The 16,901-nt window shown below is 34.9% G+C and overlaps 1 protein-coding gene across 1 annotated transcript; it reads right to left on the bottom strand.

The window, feature by feature from the left end:
- Nucleotides 1-451: 451 nt before the first annotated feature.
- Nucleotides 452-12,706, bottom strand: LOC105042323 (homocysteine S-methyltransferase 2). The gene is made up of 7 exons (XM_010919487.4): nt 12,443-12,706; nt 8,776-8,832; nt 8,473-8,702; nt 8,246-8,375; nt 4,160-4,363; nt 1,929-2,000; nt 452-862 (listed from the first exon to the last, which is right to left on the bottom strand). The coding sequence occupies exons 1-7, from the start codon at nt 12,617-12,619 to the stop codon at nt 689-691; spliced, it is 1,044 nt and encodes a 347-aa protein (XP_010917789.2). The 5' UTR covers nt 12,620-12,706; the 3' UTR covers nt 452-688.
- Nucleotides 12,707-16,901: the final 4,195 nt, after the last annotated feature.

Raw genomic sequence — 16,901 nt, forward strand, 5'->3', positions numbered from 1 at the left:
TGCATCTTCATTTTACTATAGTAATTTCATCGAAGCATGATCTATGTAAGGATTGAGGATTGGAAGTCCAGTGCATTTTAAGCAGCCAAGCACATGCACTTAGAATCCATGCAGAGGTGGAATCACCGAGTAACCTTTTTCTGACCAAAATGTCAAGCAGTAAAGTTTCTAACCCTCCATGTCACATAAAGAAATAAGATTACACAAATTGCTCTAACTGTACTCCTGAGCAGTATATCAAAGAAAAGTAGAACTACCACTTGGAAACCTCATCAAGGATTCATCAAAATCAACCATGTTCTCACCAACATGATGTTTATGGTGAAATTTTGAATAGTGAGTGAACCATCTATGCTGTGGAGTCTCAAGTCCTTTTTCCTAGTCCCTGTACCAGTTTATGATGGAACCAAAAAATAATTTACCGTTTTTCAAACACCTTGCAAGGTCACAATTTCCACTTCCAAGTTATGTACTACACTAGAAGGAACTACATTATCTGATATCATTTTAAGCAGATAGCCACGAAGGCAGTCCAAGCAAAATACAACAACGACACAATGATCACCTTTACCTGCATCAGTTCTTCCCAGATATTTACAGAGTAAGCACTAGCATTTCAGGGGAAAAGGCAAACTTTTAATGCAGAGTTTAGCATGAGTACGTTAAAATTAAGCCTATAGATATATTATTATATCTGGATTCCATCTGGCTTAAAAACATCATCTTCCTTGTGCAGGGCTCTCAAAATGGCTCTTATGGTTTTTGGAGTTGTCCTGCAGCAGCCACCTATAAGCAAAGCTCCAGCTTCATGCCACCTGCTAACATAGGAGACAAAATCTTCATCTGAAACATCTGTGGATGCCTGCAAGCAAGAAAGAGGCATATTAGTGGGAAACATACCTTCAGCCACCAAATTGTCTAAAGTTTCATATGTAATGTCTCCTATAATTAAGGATTACTATTTTCTTTGGGAGATGCTTGAATATCGGGCAATAACTGAGAGATATCCAAATAAAAGCATAAACAGAAGAGAGGAATGGCTGGAATGATTGGAGTTCGATTCTCCAACCATATCAATATATGGGCTCACAAAAATAAATGGAAAAGATGACTTGCAGTATCCTAAGAATCTTAGAAATGGATGAACATGGTTCTCTCCCTTTTCCTCTGCCTCCACAAAATCAAATGGAAGTGTTCACCAATATACAAGACTGACAACCAAGAATTCATCATCCTTTTGGGGAGTTATGGCAAACTAGAAAGAATTGGAAATCGTGCATCTTGAAGATATCATAATCACTAAAATTTAGGATGCCTTGAATCATTATTTAGAATGATTTGTGAAGCCGTCAACAGAATGACTTTAAGGTTGCTTGTATCAGGAAAACCAAGTATTCAAAGAACACTTAAGATCTTGGAGCAATGAACATGGAGCCATCAACAAAATGATTTTAAGGTTGCTACCCTTTGTTTCTTAAAAAATTCAAATTCCAGAAATATTTTGTTTAATAATAATATTAAAAAGATCAGAACATGCATGTATTTAGAGCTAAAAGGACAAGATTAAGGAAAATGATGATAAAATGATGTTTGCAATGCAGGACAGCGCCTTAAGATAGAATAGATGATAAAATCATTTTTCACTAGGTCTAGCAGTGACAGTCGAGGTAAGGCATGTTATAGTTCAAATGTTGTTCGATTAGAATTCACTAGGGTATGTTTCTTTCTATTAGTAGTAATCTAGGACTTTCAAGTGGAAACCTCAATAAACAGAGAAAAGCCAAGCCAGAAACTAGCACATGCAGATCAAGAACAATTGTAGAAATGTAAATTTTCTTTATTTTCTGATTTAAGCTACTCAAGAAATTTATGCAAGAGGTAAAATTATGATTTAAAATTCCATTTAAAGTTTCCGCATAGAAGATTACCACCCATTCTTTTCTATCAGCATCATAGCTCTCACCACTGTTTGGATAGACTAAAATTGGTTTATTTGTCACCTGCCAAAATGTAAGCCACAAAACAAATTAACAGCAGCACAGGCTAGCAGAATAAAAACAGTAGGAGCATCACCTCTTGAAAAATGCATGAGTAATACAAGAATAATATATATTTCATCAAGAAGATATGAAGAAAAACAAGTCAGCATTTTCTGCTACTCTGCAGTTGATATTAAGGTAATGATATTAACCGCGGACATTTTATTCAAGCAATTAATGAAGCAGGAAATGTCATTGCTACAAGTATTTTGAAAGGGGGAACTACTTATATGAACTCACAATATGCACTCACCTTGCTCCAAATTTAATTTTTGATTTTTTAACCTTTTTCATTGGCTTCTTTGTCTATTTTTATCGTATATAAAACTAATCAGATTCAAATATATCTTTCAGCATCTAACCACCACAATCTCACCAATATCTACCTACTTGTCCTCAAATTTTGGAAGCTTAACCTTTTCTTTTCTGGATTTGTTTTCCCAATTTTCTGTGAAATCATAGTTGGGACATCAAATCGAAAATTATTTTCTCCAAACCTTCAAAACTTAACCCTAAATTTAGTTAATCTGGTATCATGGATACATGTTCATTTACACTTTAGATCCAAAATTGAAGTTCTATCGGACAAGATATGTCAAATTTCTTCAACTAGGGATCCATTATTTCAGCTCTTTAAATTTGTCATCACATCATTGCAAATAAACATCCATAATATACATTCATCCCAAAAAAAATGGATTTCAATCTTCTTATTCTTAGTTGATCAGTGGAGCGGTGTGATATATCACTCAGATGGAATCAATCATACAAACATGTGAGAATATGGGAACTGAGGAAGACCTCTCTCCAAGAAGAGGGCTTCAAGTCAGGAGCATATAAAAAAAGCAGAACCTGCCCATAACCAGTTTTGAAATGGGTTGACTTTGCCATCAATCTAACATTATAATTTACATAGATTACTTAAGTTGCTTCTTTAAGGCATTTTGATTGGTTTTCTAAGGTGTTCAAGCGGTTGTAAACAGTGGTAAAGGGCATAACCAAAGAAAATGTAATGCACATGAACTTTAAAATGAATAGAGAGAACTCTTATATGCATAAGTGATATGCTTGTTGGAATTCATGGCCCATGTTCATTCTTGCAATCCTAAATATATGAGATAGAAAATCAAGAGTGTTCATCACAGACATAACAATGTTAGTTTTTCAGCTGTCTTTTCTGTGCAAATCTTTGCAAGATTATGCATAGAAAGGTAGGATAAAATAATGGCAAGGTACAAAAATTGGTTTTAACATATGTCCTTTCATTTGTCAAGGCATAAAAATTCAAAACACTGCAAATAAATTCAATTTCAGTCAAAAATTCCTTAATCCTATAAAAGGCTTTACTTGATTTTCTTCTATATATTTTATCAAGAACTTGCATGTGAATCTGGATTCAGGAAAGGAGTTATTGAATTAGTTAATCAAGTTTCAACTAGCATGATACAAAATAGAGATAGCTAATGCTGGCAAAAATTGTTATGGACAGTAGATCATGATCCTTGTTGTGCCATAATGCTGCCATGATGTGATTATTTATTTTCTTTGCTTCTACTTTCATTTGATACATTTCCACCTTCAATTATATACATTGAATAAGAGCAATCAAGATTGAAGCAATGCTAGAGCAAAAACAAAGTCATGAACATCAGTGCCAAAAACAAAGAAAAGGCTGCCAATCTTTTATAAAGCAAAAAATGCATATTGCACCCCAACAAAATGACCTTCAGCAACATCTGCCTATTCCACTATTCGTCCTTCTTTCGATGGTTGAGTAGTCAAAGACTGATGTTTGAGAGAAGTTCCGTTCCCCGTTGCTTAGCAACTCATTTATACGCTATTTCGACTCATCATGAACATCTTTCTATTCGACTTATGCATTCTATTCGACTCTTTCACTTTCACTAGAAGACACGGATTCAGTAAATCATGAATCAATCAACCAGTCTTTGACCCGTGTTCTTTGATTCAGAAGATAAGACCACTGTTTGAACTCGAACTATGAATGACGGAGTACCTTTTTCCCCCTTGCTTCAGTAAGGACAGGATAACAACTGGGTGTCGGTGTACATGCCATAATCACCTAAACTTGCAAACAAGGAGGTAGGAGCAGGTGGTACCTTTCGAATAGAGAGAACAAGCCCGTGAATATTTCTAGGGGCAGTGCAGTTGATTCCAATTGCAACAACATTTTCACATGAATCAGCAATAGAAACACACTCTATCAAGGAATCTCCACTGACAACATTGATCCCATCCTTTGAATTAAAAGAAAACCAAGCTGGAATCTTTATATTACATTCCTCAAGTAACTCAGCGTATACCTGTGAAAGCAAAATCACAACTAGGCATAAGTATCAAAATTTTAGTAAGTATTAGTTTCAATGCATATGAGATGCACATCACTTTTTAGATAGCAAGTTACTCTACTTTTGGGCTGCAATGATGAAGCTTGAGGCTATTTCAATATGAAGGTTCAATATATATAGAAGTAATGGAAAGGCTAAAGTTACACAAGTGATTATTTGAATCATTTCCTAGGAATCACCGTCATGATAAATATGGTACACTTCAACTACACAGATTGATCATTCAAAAACATAAATAAATAAATAAATGTACAGATTGATAATGGAGTATAAATTATAAAAAATACTGATATTAGGTCAAATGACCTAAAATGGATCAATTAGGCTTTAAGTTCCAGTTGATGCTACTTTACTTTTTCTCCAATTCTCATCATTTGGATGCCACTTGATGAGCTGCTAATTTTGGCCTATGATGAACTGTATACAAGCAACTTGTATGTGGGGCATTCACAAGTCTCATTTGATAAGGTCTGTCAAATGGCGTAATACTATGATTTATCATTCATAAATGTGGATGTCCATAGATGAGCTGAAACTTAATTAAGGGTCTGATGCAGGATCACATTATGGTTACCTAAATCACCTATAGGGATGATTCTAAGTCAACTACATGATCTAATCCTGGTTTCCTCACTCATAATCCATCTCTTCTTTTTACTTCGACTGGCTTAACCCCATTTGGCTGCACTCCATGAGCACCCATACTTGAATTTCTATCTTATAGAATCTGTTGTTAAGCCATCATCCATTTCGTCTTTCTGTGCACACAACAGAAAGTTATAATAATCTCTCCTAGTCAATAAGAATAAACATCATTGTTATCATCTGCATATGATTGTTTTCCCTTTACATTCCATCAAATCCTTTAATATCCCCTTAAATACCAATGAACCCTGCTTGCGCTTCATTTTACTATTTAGCCCTTGTTATTTAGTTTACTATGCTTTTGTGCTTCATCTTAACTTCATCTACTGTTTAGGACCTATGTTTTGTCATTTTGTAACTCTCTTCAATACTGAAGACCATATTGTATACTGTGACACATTTAAAGTTTTCCTACTAAAACCCATTTGTTCTGATGCTGGCTAAACAGTTATAAAACCATAATGCTTTAGCATTAACATTAAACAAATGGAAAAGTGAGTGTCTTGACCATTGTTGAGGAATTCACTGAGAAGTGGAGCAAGGAAGGTACCATCACAACAGAATTAAATTTTTCCATTTTGAATTTGCATACAATGTTTCTATAAATTTATCAAACAGTGTTTTGCATTTTAACAGCAAATATAACAATATGATTTATGACTTGGAACCTATCAAACCATTTTTAGTTTTTATGCATGGAAAGTATACTACCAAAGCCCGAAACTCAGTCCAATCATGGCAGTCATCTCTAAATTCTTGAAAATTATTGAATTATTTCATATTTCCCTTGGTTGAATGATGCTTCAAATCATTCTCATTAAAATGAATAATGAACAATAAACTTTTTCAAAACTTATTCACAGATAATTGCAATCTATTTCACAAATTCCTCACAAACAATTGAAGACACCTTTCTGATTAATAAACAATGGATGCTATAAGTTGTACTGTTTGTTCTATTTTGCTATTGTTTATTGTTGTTACCTCTCCCATGCTTTTTTTTTTCACACAAATAAATATATAGATATTTCAATAATGTTCTTAAATTTTTCTTTTTGTATAATTTTTAATTTTTCAAATCCTTTTCAGAACTTTTATTTAATTTTCCAGATTCCCAAAAAACTCCATATATTTACCTCCAGCTGCATTGTTCCCAAGCATCAAACTTGCAACTGTGAATCCAACAAATTTGTCAGGTAAAGATAAGATTTGCAGAGGTTAGAACAACCTATTATGCTAGTTACTAGCATGTTGATTGTGTTCCTCAAACTTAGAGGAGACATTTCAGAACCTACCCATGTAGGTTAACTATCATCTGCCGAATTATTACTAGTAGCTTTAGAGAAAATACACATTTAAATGATACTTGGTTTGTTGAAAAGACTGCTCACTGACCAATTTCACATGATTGAACAACTTCAGGTAATGCAAGGATTTAAAGGAACAACTGTCAGATGCCTGCCTAACGAGGTTGAGTTCTTTTGACTAAAGGGAAGTGGGTTTACTTTTTGATGAGCACTAGGAGAGTATTAGAGTTCGATCTGGACTTCAGCTAATGAGGTTGAGTTATTCTTGGAAAGGGGAAGTGGATTTCCTTGTTGATCAGTCCTAGGTGAGTATTACACTATGATTAGGACTTATAGAGAGTGTTTACATCCACCAAGCAAGATTCACCTAAAGGTATATACTGTTTCAGAACATGTCAATTGTTAAGCATTGGTTGAACTCTTACGTTATGTTTATTTGAAGCACCAAGTTTGTTTCTTTGACATAATAAGTATTGTTTACTTAGGAGCAAAGACATTAGAGGTACTAGTGAATTAGGTAAAGTTATATTTAATGTGACATATCATGGAGATTACCAAACCCAAAATCGGATCATGCAGATTGGATCCAAGTCCTCGATGTGACCAAAATCACCATCATATTAGATTTAAAATTATTATAATCTGATTCAACTTCATTGAAAACAGATAAACTTGATATCAATCTGGGATTGAGACATGAAATAAACAAAGTCAAGATTATTAAACCCAAATCGAACTTGCCTTGTGTCTAATACCTGAATCTATATCCAGCTTAGCACAAGTCCATTTCTTGTGAGATCTAAACTATGTCAGTCCTATTTGCAGTTGCATTTCTGTGTAAACCTCTTTTATCTATCTTTTCCGTTTGCCAATAAAAGCGCTTTCACATTATGTGCTTAGTGAACATTGAATAAGTGAAGAAACACCAAGCACGAGGTCCAAGGATTAATAAAATATATTCAAAATTAAATTTAATATGTTTTAAAGGCTGGTTCAAGGACATATACTAGTAATAGATATAGACTGAAATCGACATAAACAGTCTAACCCCAGACCCCCTCCTCGCTCTTTCTCCTTCCACTCACTTGGTCTCCATGATGGCTACTTGCCCACCCTTTTCCCAGCTCAAGTCCATCTTATGTGAAATTAAGAAGGGTCATTCCAATGCTTCTTGTTTTTTCTGCCTTTTCATCTCTTCTCAATCTCTTATAGGGTTGATGTTATACGTTTCTTCTTTATTTTATCTTATCATGGGGAGAGGATGGAAATGCTCAGCAAGATGATGACATTCTGAACTGCATAAAATCTCATTCCCCTTTTTACCAATTCCATTCTCCTTTCTTGGTTGCCTTCTCTTCTAAACATCTCTCCTCTTATCATTCGGATTATTCCAATTTTGAGCAGTTTTCTCCCAAAAATCCATTCTTCTATGTTGTTTAATTGTGTTGCACCCTAGATTTATGTTAACAATCCCTTCCCTTTTACACTCTATTGATTGGTCCTCGCTAAAGGACTCATCACCAATAAGCCTTAAGATGCTTCTGGCTTTGTTTCAATTTATCTGTTTTATGACATATATGTTACGCATCATATTTTATTTATAGGTGGTTATGACCGATCTTCAACTTGCAGTACTGCCATCATTTTCCTTTGCACCATATGACCTTTTGGACAAAGATCTGCTGGTCTTAGTGTGATCATAAAAAGTTAGATTATTAACCTTTAGTACTTCACAACATATCTGTCTCAACATTAGAACATTTGAAAACAACACCTGAGTCTTCAGCAGAGCATTTACGAGAAGACCTACAAAAGACAACAGGAACTGACCTTCTTAAGGAAACTAGATGTAGGCAAAGGAATTAGGTGGTATATCAACAAGTACCTGTGCTTCTAATTTATTTGGAATTGTCTCAAAAGCAATTATGTCAGCACCTGCTTCTGAAAGAACCTGAAGCCTTCTCCTATGGAAATCTTTAAGAGTTTCCAAGGTAACAGCTTCTCCATAATTGCCGCTGCAAAAATGTAAATAAGTCATACATTCAGATATCAAAACTTCACAAAAAGAGAAGATAACGAAAAAAAGGATGGAGAAATACTTCAAAAATACACCTGTACTCAGAACCATCAGCTAAATATGCTCCATAGCTTCCTACAGATGCTGCAACCAATATAGGGCGTTGTTTGAAAGTATTTTCCTTTTTATCAGCATTTTGAGGGCCTTTTAAGTATCTCTTCTGAAATATATCTCGTGCTTCATATGCAATTTCAACACTTCTCCTTAATAATGCTTCACTTTCCTCTCTAGAAAAGCCTCTAGACTCAAAACCTTGAATAGTAGCCTGCTCCCATGTGAACTATAGTTAAGCTTTGCCTAAGAGGTAATGACTTTAAACGGTAAGCAACAAAGGATACCTGATACGATGCTGTTGTAAGAATATTTGCACCTGCTTCAAGGTAGTCCAGGTGAACCTGCTTCAGTGATATTTGACAGTTATGGAAAGTAAGAGAGGGAGCATTGGCTCTCAGGGGCAAAAAGTAAAAGATATAACAGGAAAATGCAGATCACCACAGGAAAAAGATAGTTTATTTTAAAGACACAGCAGATTGCCTGATCTGGATTACCTTTATATTCTCAATTAGCTTTAGAGCTCTGGCATTTTTATGCTGTTCTATTGAATAAGTCCCTTATTAGATCCACAGGTGGCTTTCAAAAACTCCGATTAGAAACGTTCTCATGTTCTTTTTGGAGAAAATGTGGAGATATTATGATTATATTAAATAAAAAGATATGCTGCTTTCCCATCTTCAGTAATATGCACTAAGCTAGCCCTTTTTATCTACAAATTGACCATAGATCGCATACTTAAAACATCTATAAAGCCTATAAACAAGAAGGAAGATACAAAGTATAAATGCATACCATTACTTATAAGCAATCTCAGTCTCAGAAGGCCTCATCCCATTTCATGAATGGAGGCAATGTTCGTGTGGCTCTCAAAAATCCATTGCTCTAACGGATTAATTGCTTTTACCAAGATAAGATCCTTTTTTTTACTTTTTCCTTTCTGAAGTGAGTTAAAAGTGTAACACATGAATCTTCCATTTAATGAAAAAGTACCCATAAACTGCAAGGTGGTCCATTCCAACTTCTCACCATGGACTGAAACTTGTTTGACTGACATTAATATCATTCCATTACTCTGGTCTAACCAGAAACTAAAAGACTAAAAGACATTGAAAAAAAAGTGTTACTCACCATTATCTTAATACAGACTGTCTCTGACAGATACTTGCAACTGATGGCATAGTTTAGGTAAATTTGGTGTATGTCTAGGATAATTGATCCTTTTTTGCTTACATTCTGAATGCAACTCCATGTCTACATTTGCCTCCATAAATTGGGAGTCTCAATTATTTCCTTTTCTATTCAAAAGTTCATTCACCCTAAATTTTTTCATTCTATACATTGCCTTCAACATCGTTTCTAATCTGTATGATTAGCTGAGTCATGAAAAGTCCAAAAACTAGACTGAGCCCATGTTTTTCATCATCAAATACCATCAACAAAATCACCACCCTTACCTATCAGGTTCTAGTCACCCCTTTCCATTTCTGATACAAATAAATTTGTACACCCAACAAAAGAAATAAACATATCACGTCACAACTATAGGACATAACATGGCCATGCTACTAAAGGATACAGCCCACGATAACAAGAATTCAACAATCATAATCTCAAATAAAATAAAAAGTCTAAATCCATCATCCGTTAAATAAGTAAATAAATATTGGTTCAAAGCAACTAAATCCGAATTTAAATACCCAAATCCATAACCTCAAAATTTAGAAAGTTATCAACTATAAATTCATAGTCAATTAAAGAACCAAAATTCTACATAAAATCACCAAACTTGCTAGCAACTCCAAGCCTAAACCATTCTTTATTCCTAATGAACCTATTCATCTGGAAAAATAAAATAAAATAAAAAGAGATAAGAGCTATACAATTTAGTAAATAGAACTTACACTTTCTCACCACAAGCATAATTTTTTTATGAACACTACATCATTTAAAAAATAATAAATATTACAAAAATAAAGCATTTCATAATTCATAGTACAATATGATAAAGCAAATCGTAAAGCTAATCATGCATGCCCACATCATCAATATTTCATAAACATGGTTCTAAATTTATATTGCAAACAAAATCATAATTTAATTTTAACCATTTAGTTTACTATAATTCAAAATATTGCTCATAGATATTCATGCTAAAGTCACTTTATACTAGTGATAGAACCTATGTTCGTAATTGACAAGGATCATATTTTGTATGCCAACTTTATACCTACTGATAGGGCCCATGTTCATATAGGTATTAGCTCTAGATGTCAATCTTCCTTAATTTTAAGAAATCATACATAGCTATCTAAGAGCTTTCAAAATATTTATATTTTTGGCTTAAAACATATATAAGTAGGTATAAAAATACAAATGCATGATAAGACTCATATTTTAGACATAAGCTATTTTCATTCAAAATATCCATAAAACCACTTCTCGCATAATTTTCATAATACATATGTTGATTCTTTGTTTTAAGAAAATATGGTATTATCACTGACAAACAGTATATATGAAAAACATATGATAGTTTGAAAATTAATAAAGAATATAAAATCTACTAGTCTCCGTGCTTGAGCTTTAAAAATTCACTAGACAAATCTATGAAACCTATTTAAAATATTAAAAGCAAAATTAATTTCTATATGATGACTTTAATAGTATTAAAATAAGAAAAAGGGATGGTTGGCTGGACAAGTGGCATTTGATGGTCTGGTGCGTTAGATCTAAGCGATTCAACCAATGAATTATGAAATATAAACTTGATCAAGACCAATATCATTTGATAAGTTCATCTATAGTAGTTTTCAAAGACACTCAATAGGGGCTGGGGTGATCAGTCCAATAGGCTGCCTTGGCCACGGCGGTTCAGAGCCTCATCATTAGGGACAATTTGGGTCCACAGGAAAGAAAGACAGAACTTTGTACTGGGACCCATGGGTCTGCTTAGAGAGAGAGAGAGAGTAAGAGGAAGGAGAGAGAAACAAGAGGGGGAGAGAGAAAGACAAGGCTTCTCCTCTCCCAGAAGAAGAAGGGGAGGCCGGCATAGCTGGGGATCGTGTTAGAGGGCATGAGCAGCAGCCGGAGGCCATGCACAGCCGATGGCCAGGACCGGCCAGTGAAAAATCAAAGAAAAAAGAGCCAGAAAACAGGGGAATCAGAGGGTTTTCTCCATTTCTAGGCCGTTGGCCCATCACCGGCGGCTATGGCTCCGCCGTGGAGGAATTTATGGAGGTCGACGACTCCCTCCAGGGGTCCGGCGTCAAGAGGCAACAGCGCCGGTGGCCGAAAAAAAGGAAAAACAAAACAAAAGAGGGGCGGTGAACTGGGGGAGGGGGGATTTTTGGGTCAATTTCCGGCCGATTTCTTGGCCGGCGACGGTAGTTTAAGGCCTCGGAAGGAAGATGAAACCAAAGGGGAGGAAGGAAGGGGCTTTACCTCCGCGCCGGCAGCGTTCTCCGGTCCCTATTTCCGGCGGCCACACACAGAAAGGAAAACGGCAAAAAAAAGGGAGAAAGAGCGAAAAAGAAGAGAGGAGGAAGCGCGGTGCTCGTGGTGGAGGGTCACGAGATAGCGGATTTCCGAGGGTTCCGCTCGAGACCAGCGGCCATAAGAGTCCGCTTGGTTCCGGGACGGGTCGGAGAGGAAGAAGACGTCTGGTCACGCGCAGAGCACGCGCGGCCCGTTGGGGGTTAAGTGGACCGGGCCCCGACCAGGCCTTCAAAAAACAAAGGAGATCAAACCAAAATCAGACAACCACAATTTTTCTTTCCATTTAAAAGAAAACGAAAGAAATAAAAATCCAATAACTACTCGTTCACGAGAAAAACACTTCAAGTTCTGTATTTAACCGAGAATCCCCAAACTCCACGAGACAAAGCAGTAAAGAGATCGAAAAGAAGCTCGCATGTATTCAAACTTCTGTAAAATATCCGGGAGTGGATTTGCCTTCTTGATGAGATCGGGGGAGGTGAACAGGCACTTGGCGCTCCAGAGCGCGTCCTTGAGATCAGCACCATTGGCTTCCATCTCCGTCGCGAGACCGCCGTCGATCACCGCGCATCCTCCGGCCTCCCGCAGGAACTCCCGCATCATCGCCATCGGATCCTTCGCTCCTAATTCCATTACCTCACTCCAGACAGAATGAGAGCGAGAGCGAGAGACCCTGAGGGCTATTTTTTGAAGAGGGAACGGAGAACCAGAGTTGAGAAGGGCTCACCACGTAAGAGAGAGAACATATAGAATTTTTGGGCGAGTAACAAAATTGGACAAATGGTGTCTGGATCCTATGTGGCCTTCACCTTGTGGCATCTTATGCGGCCACGTCATGATTGGTCAATATTATGGGGCCATGCAGTGGGCATGGTTTTATAGCGAATTATTCGAGATAATTGCTTGTTTTGTCCCCACCGATAATTGTTAGCATAGCTTGTTGATGCCTTGCCTTTTAAAAACTTATACATAAAAAGATCCAAGATTTAAATCCTAAATATTACTCGAAACTTTTGAAATAGAAACTGTGTAAGATCGAGATCGATTCCTGATTTTTTTTTTTTTAATTTGTCCCATCATGCTAATGGTGGTAGGGCCGGTAACATGGTTTCAAACAACATCTAAATTTTTAAAACTTTATGAGTACAACTAATTGTAGATCATTAAGCACAAGTACTGTAGCTGGACCCAAATTCTAATCAAGAAAGCTTATCAACAGCAGATGCCAGGTGACAAGGACTCTTCATTGATAGCATGATTGCTGATTTGTTAATAGCTAGAAAAAATAATTGTCACTTTCATCATGGATCACTAAAGGGCCATGAATTTAATTACATCCATTCTAGGAAATAATAAAGGATTCGAATCAAACAATAATCCTGCTCATATTAAGTTATAAAGGATAATAGATTAAACAGAACCCTTTTTTTTTTCTTTTTTACTTTAGTGGCAATAAGGATGAGGTAAGCACACTAAGGTTAAAACAGAAACAGGTTTTGATAAGATTAGGACATCCAGGGATAGTGATAGCTCTCTAAAGCTATAGCATTAAACACCCTGCCGTGAAAAAAATGCACTCTTAGTACTATTCCAAATAAAGTGTGGATTTGGAAAACAAATTCAATAGCTTTTCTAAAGGAGACAGTTTTCCACATAAGTTCAAAAAGGCACTCATATTATCAAAAGGTGTGCTTAAATTATTTTTAATAAAAAAATACTAGATTATATACCATGCTAGAAAAGTCTCCTGGTAATTGTCCTAGAAATGTAAAATTAAATGCCTGTTTTACACAAAATTATTGCCTACACTAAATGCTCCATGTGGCTATACACACATCCAATAATGGCCAATGGTTTGATGGAACCCATTAATCTAGCATGTACCTTAATCCACCATCATAAGAACCTGCAGTCATGATTGGCTCTGTGTATGGCCATGCTAGTGCACATGATGTTGCCAATAATTTGGACTCTTTCACCCAAGCTTGGCGGGTTAGAGGGAAGGACTGTCTTCTATTTTGTACAGCACAGCACTGCTTAATTATAGGCTCCTATCAAAATAAAAAAAATATTGCTCTTGGTCACAAGTTTAATTAAGAGGGTGTCAACTAGTTGAGTTGCTAAAGTAATTGTTGGATGCCAGTGTTTGTGTTTTTGATATTACCTGCATGTTGAATTTGGCCGAGTCCCCCCTTTCGAAGTCCTCATCAAACAAGGGGAAAAAAAATCAAGAGTTTGATTAGGATTATTAATTAAATTATCTGGTTTAAGATATTGGAAAGAGTGACCTAAGAGACTATAAATAAAATATAAGACTGCAAATGGATCGGGTTAATCTATGATGCAACCCGACCTGATCCAGTTAGATCTGATTCGAATCCATTTAAAAAACCCATAGAGTCAGGTCGGGTTCAAAAATTGGATCCGTTCTCTTTTCCAGGTCGAGTTTGGATTTTTTGAATTTGGACTCATTCCGATTGATCCCGATCCGTAGAGATTTTTGGATTAATTTGATCTTAAGATATATAATCCGATCCGATCTGGACCCAAATATAGGACCCGAACCCAGTTAGAATGACCACCCAAATAGGGATTTGGATTTGAGCCAAAATTATCTAAATCCTTCGATCTTCCCCATCCGATTTTAAACTAAAAATCTTCAAAATTAAAAATATTTCGAACCCTTCAGTTCTTTTATTTTGACTGTTGTAATATTTATAACAACCCAAGAAGAAAAGACTGGATGGATTCTTGATAACTTAAATAAAGGACATTTCAATTACTTCTTCTCGCTCCTTGCTTGGCTCAATTTTTAAAACCTTCTGATTTTTGTTTACCGTACCATGAGCTACAAAAGGAAGAGGACTTCTTGAATTCCAATTTTATTTTGTTGATTTTAAAAAAATTTAGAGTATGCTCTAATGTGTACAGATATTGTGTCATCCAGAGTATATACAGTCTCATTTTTAACCATGTACAAGTATTCTCCATGTATTATATTTTAGATTGGGACAATTATATCATTATATAAAATTTATATATATATTTTTTTTTTTTTTTGTGTGGACTTCTGAAATCTTGATTTTTCTCAAAAATGCTTGTTTCCCTCTGCTATCCAATACAATTAATTATTAGAATTTATAGTTGGAGGATTGGAGGAAAAAAAGAAAAGAGATCTTTCTTAATTGTCATACAGTATTAATATTCACTGATGGTAGGTTTTAAATAAATTAAACCCATGATCTGATCCGATCCGAATCGGATCCGTATTTCATGGATTGGAACCGGGTTATATATGGACTCGATCCGATCTGAATGATCCAATGGGTCAATAAATTCAGTCATGGACCCGATCCGATCCGATCCGATTTTTTATCGAGATGGGTATGGGTCCAATATTAAGACCTGATCAAGAAATCGGATCGAGTTGGGATCACTCAGGACCTGATCCAACCCGTCCCATTTGCAGGCCTAATAAAATATATTAACTCTTAGGGGCAATATTGAAATTTTATTTTTTGAGAGTAACTGTGAAAATTTTCTGATTTTCAATTATAAAAAGTTTGGGAATGAACTAGATTAGGGCCGGATTCAACGAACCATGCACAAAGTAGATTCTTTGAAAAGGTACTAAATTAAAGCGAGATACAATGTACCTAGCTTGAGATATCATGTCACACTAAGTGGTAATCTCAAAAAAGATAGACTAGTCTAAGTGATAGAAAGTTTGGATGTACATCACTCAAGATATAAGAGCATTCAAGTATTTCACAAATCATATCCAGAAATCCTCCATCCAATCACTTCGCAACATAGTTGGAACTTAGAAGAAATCAATTTATCAACGATCAAAAAAATTTAACAATGATTAAGATTATGCACTTTAATTTAATATGTCCAATAAATATATATTTCACATATAGCTTAGTAACGTGACTAGCAGAGTAATAGCTCAAGAGCCCCTTTTTATGGATAAATATTATAAAAAAATTGATTAATTTTTCGATCGAGCAAGTTATCTATATTTTCATACTTCTTTAGGTGGATAAATCATTTTGGTATAAATAGTATGTACTCATAAAATAAGAGAAGTCTTATCCATCCAGAAGATGGATAAGTCAATTTCTCATCAACCGATAAACCATCTTTTAATTTTTTTCTAAAGTACCCCTAAATGAATATTATATTATATTATTATATAATCTTATTATATAATATTAGATTATTCTATATTATATTATTATATAATATTATATATAATAAATAGTATAAATTATTATAAAATATTATATATATATATATATATTATATATATATATAATATATATATATAATTTATTATATAAATATATATATATATATATATATATATATATATAATGTATTATGAAAACTATGGATAGATTTTAACAACTTACCTGAAATTAGTAATACAAAAGATCATAAATAACAGATTCCACAACCACATTCCAATACATAAAAGAATATAAGGAAATTATTTACCTATCTAAATATTACCTAGAAAATATTTATATGGGAAAATATACTCTTGTCTAAGTTTTTTATCCCCTAATGAATGGCTCTAAATATTTTGGCGAGGAAAAATGGTTGGTGCATATTAGGGCACTCAAAATGTTTCTCAAGCCCATAAAATGTTGGCTTGCAATTTTACATTCAATTGATTTCTCTGTGTTGGCCCAATTCTTATGAGTCATAGTAATCCTCTCTTATCACCTTCCAAGGATAATTTGTGCGTGCAAAACTAGCACATCCTAATATTGTCAAGTAGTTAGATATTGGAGCAGTCTTTGGGTGGCAGTGAATTCTTCAATTCTGAACTATGATGCCAAGTAGGTTTTTATGATATCTTATTCTCTAATATTTTTGATTGTGTTTATACCAGAATAGTATGAAT

This window comes from Elaeis guineensis, chromosome 3, assembly GCF_000442705.2.
Source record: "Elaeis guineensis isolate ETL-2024a chromosome 3, EG11, whole genome shotgun sequence".
Lineage (NCBI taxonomy): Eukaryota > Viridiplantae > Streptophyta > Magnoliopsida > Arecales > Arecaceae > Elaeis > Elaeis guineensis.